Here is a 6,009-nt window from a genome sequence, read left to right as displayed (position 1 = left end):
GGGGCATGGAGAACTCCTGGGGCATGGAGAGATTGTGGGGCAGGGAGAGATTGTGGGGCATGGAGAGATCCTGGGGCATGGAGAACTCCTGGGGCATGGAGAGATCCTGGGGCATGGAGAGCAGCTCCTGGAGCATGGAGAGCTCCAAGGGATGTGAAGAGCAGCTCCTGGAGCATGGAGAGCTCCATGGGATGTGGAGAGCGGCTCCTGGAGCATGGAGAGCTCCATGGGATGTGGAGAGCAGCTCCTGGAGCATGGAGAGCTCCATGGGATGTGGAGAGCGGCTCCTGGAGCATGGAGAGCTCCTGGGACATGGAGAGCATGGGATGCTCCATAGGATGTGGAGAGCAGATCCTGGGATCTGGAGAGAGTTCTTGAGGACATGGAGAGATCCTGGAACCTGGGAAGAAGCTCCTGGGATGAGGAGAGCTCCTGGGATGAGGAGAGCAGTTCCTGGGGATGTGGAGAGCTCCTGGGACACGGAGAGCTCCTGTCATGTCTCAAAGGAGCCCAGAGAACTGCACCTTTGAAAATGCTGAAATCTTATTTCCTGCTGTGTTCTGTTGTGTTTTGTCTCTGTCTGTGCAGGATCAGTCTAAAGAAAGGCCTGTCCATCCGGGACAAGATGAGGGCAGCTGGGGTGCTGGATGATTTCCTGAAGCACATTAAATACGATCCGGTGAAGAAATACCAGCCCAGTCAGGGCTCCGTGGTCAGGGAGCCCATAACCAACCACCTGGACGTGAGTGCCCCACGCTCCCCTCCCTGCCTGTCCTTCCTCCTTCCCAGCTGCCCCAGCAATCTGGACACCCCTGAGCCTCCAGGAGTGAGAAACTGCTTTTCCCCCCACCTCAAATTGCTTTTTCCCCTGCTCTTAAATTGTTTTCCCCCACTCTTAAATTGCTTTTTTCCCCATCCTTAAGATTTTTCCCCCCACTCTTAAGCTGCTTTTTTACTTGCCCTTAAATTGCTTTCCCCCACCTTTAAATTGCTTTCCCCCCCACCCTTAAATTGCTTTCCCCCCACTCTTTTAACTTCTGCTTTGAACCTCAAAGAAGTTGACCCCCAGCCACAAAGAGCCAGGCTTTTCTGTATGAAACAAACCCACAATAATTATTTAATATTTCATTTTTTGGGGGGGAGTAGAAGTAGGATGAGAGCTCAGCCTGCTCCTGCCTGGCTGGGGGATGCCAGGGAGGAGCCTGGTCTGTCCCTGAGCCCGTGGCCAGTGGAGACTCCCTTGTTTTTTCCAGTCCTCCTACTTTGGGGAGATCAGCATCGGGGAGCCCCCCCAAAAGTTTCTGGTGCTCTTTGACACCGGCTCCTCTAACCTGTGGGTGCCCTCCACGGACTGCAAGAGTCCTGCTTGCTGTGAGTACCCCGGGATGATGTGAGCAGAGCTCTTCCTGCTCCTAGGAGCAATTAGTACTCACTAATTAGTACCAACTATGCCAGCACTGCAGGGCTCGAGGCTCCCTGCATTTCAGAGTGCCCCAAGACGGGTTTAGGTGCCAGTGGGTGCCCAAAGCCACGTCCTTGTCCCTGTTCTTCCACGTCCTTCCCCTGTCACGCTGGGGACATCATGATGCCAGACCAAAAATGACCCCGGGATGCTGATCTGGGGTAGCTGGTGCCTTCCTTGGGAGGCTCAGAGCCCCCAGATCCACACAGCCATCCCAGGAATCTCAGGGGTGCTCCCATGGCATCCCAGGGATCTCAGGGGTGCTTCCTGAGCATCTCAGGAATCTCAGAGGTGCTCCCTGGGCATCCCAGGAACCTCAGGGGTGCTCCCTGGGCATCCCAGGAATCTCAGGGGTGCTCCCTGGGCATCCCAGGAACCTCAGGGGTGTTCCCTGGCCATTCCAGGAATCTCAGGGGTGCAAATCTCAAAGCCCCCAGATCCCCACAGCCATCCCAGGAACCTCAGGGGTGCTCCCTGGGTATCCCAGGAACCTCAGGGGTGCTTCCAGGCCATCTGCAGCTGGGCAGGGGGAAGAGAAAAAGCAGGAATTGCAGAGCCGGTGTCCCACTCGCAGCAGAGCTCATCCCTCGGGGTGGGAAAGTGATGGGGGTTCACTGTGAGGGCTTTGCCCTCGTGCTTGTGACCCCTGTGATGCAAATGTGAAACCAGCAGCTCACAAAACTCTTTGTGGAGTTTCGAGTTATACACTAAAGAATTGCAGGATTACAAATATAGGAAAAATATAAAAGCTAAAATCCTAAGACATCACCTGGGGAGGGATCCGGGCAAAGCAGGGATGCAGACCCCACAACCCAAAAGAGAACAGGACAGAGGAGCAGACTGTCCCCATCCCCAGGAGCTGGGAATTACCCCAAGGGAGCACCCAGCAGTGAAATCCCACTGCAGAACAGGACCTGATCCCTGGGAACTATCCCCAGCAGTGAAATCCCACTGCAGCCCATGCCCAGGGCTTTTCCCTCTTCTCCCTCCCCCAGTCAACCACGCCAAGTTCAAGCCCAGTGACTCGGCCACCTTCACCCCCAGTAGCCAGTCGTGCACCGTGTCCTACGGCAGCGGCTCCGTCACCATCGTGCTGGGCTCCGACACGCTCAGGGTGAGTGCCCCCTGTGCCACCCCTGCCCTCCTGCTGCTGTGTCCTCGCTGGGTGTCCCCACGGAACGAGCCCGGGAGGAGCCTTAGGGCCGATCTCGTGTCCTGTGCTGGACTTGGACAAACCCTGGCAGAACGGATAGAACGTGTTTGCTGCCATCCTCGGTCCCCCAGCTGGCCTTTGGCTGGGTTTTAACCCAAATCCTGGGGGGTTTTCCCAATTTCCCCCTCTGCCTGGTGCTTTTGGAGCAGCAGCCACCCCTCGGGCTCGCCTGGCTGACCCCGGATCCCCTTCCCCTGCAGGTCCAGAGCATCACTGTCACGCAGCAGGAGTTTGGGCTCAGCCAGGACGAGCCCACCCAGCCTTTCTACTTTGCGGATTTCGATGGCATCCTGGGCATGGCCTACCCCTCGCTGGCAGTGGGGGGCATGGCCTCGCCTCTGGGGGGGATGCTGGAGCAGAACCAGCTCGCTGAGCCCATCTTCAGCTTTTATTTCTCACGGTAAAAACCTTTCAGGGCGCTCTGCACATCCTGGTGTCCCCTGCCTGCACATCCTGGTGTGCCTTGCCTGTCCCCGTGAGGGTTCCTTGGGGATTTATCCCTCTCCAGCCCACGTTTACCACACGGAATTCCGGATCTCTGCTGCTGTGTCTCTGTTTTTTCGCAGCCAGCCCACCTACGAGTACGGGGGAGAGCTCGTCCTTGGGGGCGTCGACCCTCGGCTCTTCCAGGGGGACATCACGTGGGCGCCGGTGACACAGAAGCTTTACTGGCAGGTGGCACTTGAGGAGTGAGTGGTGTTGTACCTCTGGCCATCACCCCCTGCTTCAGCTGCTGCTTTGCAGGGCTCCAGGCTCGGTGCTTTGGGTTTAGGGGCCAGCGGGTGCCCAAAGCCACGTCCTCATCCCCGTTGTCCTCCCAGGTTTGCCATCGGGCAGTCGGTGACCAGCTGGTGCAGCCAGGGCTGCCAGGCCATCGTGGACACGGGGACATTCCTGCTGACCGTGCCCCAGGAGTACATAGAGAGCATCCTGGAGGCCCTGGGAGCCCAGGAGACCAGCTATGGGGTGAGTGTGGGGATTTTCGGGGTCTGGAGCAGTGGGGAGCCTGCATGGGAATCAGAGCCCTGGGCTCGACCAGGTCCCACACAACTCACGTGGCACCTGCAGGAAAAGGGACTGCAGCGGTGACATCAGGCTGAGAAAGGTGGGGATGTTCAGCCTGGAGAGGAGAACATTGTGTGGAAACCTCACAGCCCGTTCCAGGAGCTGAAGGGACTACAGAAAAGCCAGAGAGGGACTTGGGACAAGGGCCTGGAGTGACAGGACAAGGGGGGATGGGTTCAGATTGAAAGAGAGGAAATTTAGGTTTGATACCGGGAAGGAATTCCTCCCTGTGAGGGTGGGGAGACCCTGGGATGGAATTCCCAGAGCAGCTGTGGCTGCCCCATCCCTGGAAGTGTCCAATGCCGGGCTGGAGCACCCTGGGACAGTGGAAGGTGTCCCTGCCCGTGGCAGGGGGTGGCACTGGGTGACCTCTAAAGTCCCTTCCCACCCAAACCAGCCCATGATTCCGCGGTGTGGCGCTGCCAGGGGTGGAGTGTTTGTCACCCTCCGTCCCCTCCCTGCCATCCCCCCGTGTCTCTGTCCCCACAGTACGCAGTGGACTGCGCCGACACCCAGAGCATGCCCACCATCACCTTCGGCATCGGCGGCGCTCGGCTCGCGCTCTCGCCCTCCGCCTACGTCCTGAACGTACGTGTGGGATCCATCCCGAGAGCTCCCCGGGCACCGGGGACATCCCAAGAATTCCCCAGGCACCAGGAACATCCCGAGAGCTCCTGAGATCTCCCCGGGCACCGGGGACATCCCCAGGCACTGGGAACATCCCAAGAGTTCCCCAGGCACCAGGAACATCCTGAGAGTTCCTGACAGTTCCCCAGGCACCAGGAGCATCCCCAGGCACCAGGAACATCCTGAGAGTTCCTGACAGTTCCCCAGGCACCAGGAGCATCCCCAGGCACCAGGAACATCCTGAGAGTTCCTGACAGTTCCCCAGGTACTGGGAACATCCTGAGGCACCAGGAACATCCCTGGGCATCGGGAACATCCTGAGAATTCCCCAGACACCAGGAACATCCCGAGAGTTCCTGAGTGTTCCTGAGGCACCAGGAGCATCCCCAGGCACCGGGAACATCCTGAGAATTCCCGAGAGTTCCCCAGGCACCGGGAACATCCTGAGAATTCCCCAGGCACCGGGAACATCCCAAGAGTTCCCTAGAGTTCCCCAGGCACCGGGAACATCCCGAGAATTCCTGACAGTTCCCCAGGCACCAGGAACATCCTGAGGCACCAGGAACATCCCCGGGCATCAGGAACATCCCAAGAGTTCCCGAGAATTCCCCAGGCACCGGGAACATCCCGAGGCACTGGGAACATCCCGAAAATTCCTGAGTTTTCCCCAGGCACTGGGAACATCCTGAGAATTCCCCAGGCACTGGGAACATCCCTAGCGTTCCCGAGGCATCGGGAAACATCCTGAGAGTTCCCCAGGCACCGGAAGCATCCCAAGAGTTCCTGAGGCTCCGGGAACATCCCAAGGCACCGGGAACCTCCTGGGAATTCCTGAGGCACCAGGAACATCCTGGGATTTCCCAAGAGTTCCTGAGGCACTGGGAACAACCCGAGCATTCCCAAGGCACTGGGAACATCTTGAGTGTTCCTGAGGCACTGGGAACAACCCGAGCATTCCCAAGGCACTGGGAACAACCCGAGCATTCCCAAGAGTTCCTGAGGCACCAGGAACATCCCAAGAATTCCCAAGGCACTGGGAACATCCCGGGAATTCCTGAGGCATTCCTGGGAAGCGCCCGGACCTCCGTGGCCAGCAGCGATGTTCTCCCTGTGCTGCTGGAGGTGCTGACCCCCCGTTCTTCCCCCCTCCAGAGCAATGGCTACTGCACCCTGGCCATCGAGGCCACCTACCTGCCCTCCCAGGACGGGCAGCCCCTCTGGATCCTGGGAAACGTTTTCCTGAAGGAATATTACACCGCCTTCGACATGGCCAACAACCGCGTGGGCTTCGCCCTGTCGGCCTAGAGGAAGCGAATTCCAGCCCCTCTCCCGGCCCACGGAGTGCCACAGCATTCCCAGGGACCCTTCTGTTCCTTTCCGTCCCCGTCCCTCGGGATTTGTGTGTCAGCGTGTGCCCACGGATCCTGTAGCAAATAAACCCTACCTTCCCAAATGGTCTCTGAGCTCCTGGTTTTGTTGGGAGCAGCCTGAGGGGTTCCGTTGTCGCTATCGGATGCGAAATGAGCACACCGAAGCCTGGTGAGTTCAAAAGAGAAAAAGAGCTAATTTTATTTCTGACCTCGCAATATGTAGAATTCTAAAAGCGACAGTGGATTGGAGGATGGAATTGGCACCTCTCCAA

The 6,009-nt window shown here is 58.3% G+C and overlaps 1 protein-coding gene across 1 annotated transcript; it reads left to right on the top strand.

The window, feature by feature from the left end:
• The first annotated feature begins 532 nt into the window (after window positions 1–532).
• On the top strand, window positions 533–5,680 carry PGC (progastricsin). Its single transcript, XM_068173376.1, has 8 exons — window positions 533–742; window positions 1,254–1,371; window positions 2,458–2,576; window positions 2,876–3,075; window positions 3,242–3,364; window positions 3,497–3,641; window positions 4,230–4,328; window positions 5,520–5,680. The coding sequence occupies exons 1-8, from the start codon at window positions 533–535 to the stop codon at window positions 5,670–5,672; spliced, it is 1,167 nt and encodes a 388-aa protein (XP_068029477.1). The 3' UTR covers window positions 5,673–5,680.
• The last annotated feature ends 329 nt before the right edge of the window (window positions 5,681–6,009 follow it).

This window comes from Anomalospiza imberbis, chromosome 26 (assembly GCF_031753505.1).
Source record: "Anomalospiza imberbis isolate Cuckoo-Finch-1a 21T00152 chromosome 26, ASM3175350v1, whole genome shotgun sequence".
NCBI classification, from domain to species: Eukaryota; Metazoa; Chordata; class Aves; order Passeriformes; family Viduidae; genus Anomalospiza; species Anomalospiza imberbis.
Note: the sequence above shows the minus strand (reverse complement) of the source record. Positions and strands in the feature narration are given on the sequence as shown.

Coding starts and splice junctions, on each gene's coding strand:
- PGC (XM_068173376.1), top strand. CDS start 533: ATGCTGAAATCTTATTTCCTGCTGTGTTCTGTTGTGTTTTGTCTCTGT. Junction 743..1,253: donor CCATAACCAACCACCTGGAC/GTGAGTGCCCCA, acceptor TGTTTTTTCCAG/TCCTCCTACTTTGGGGAGAT. Junction 3,076..3,241: donor TTCAGCTTTTATTTCTCACG/GTAAAAACCTTT, acceptor GTTTTTTCGCAG/CCAGCCCACCTACGAGTACG.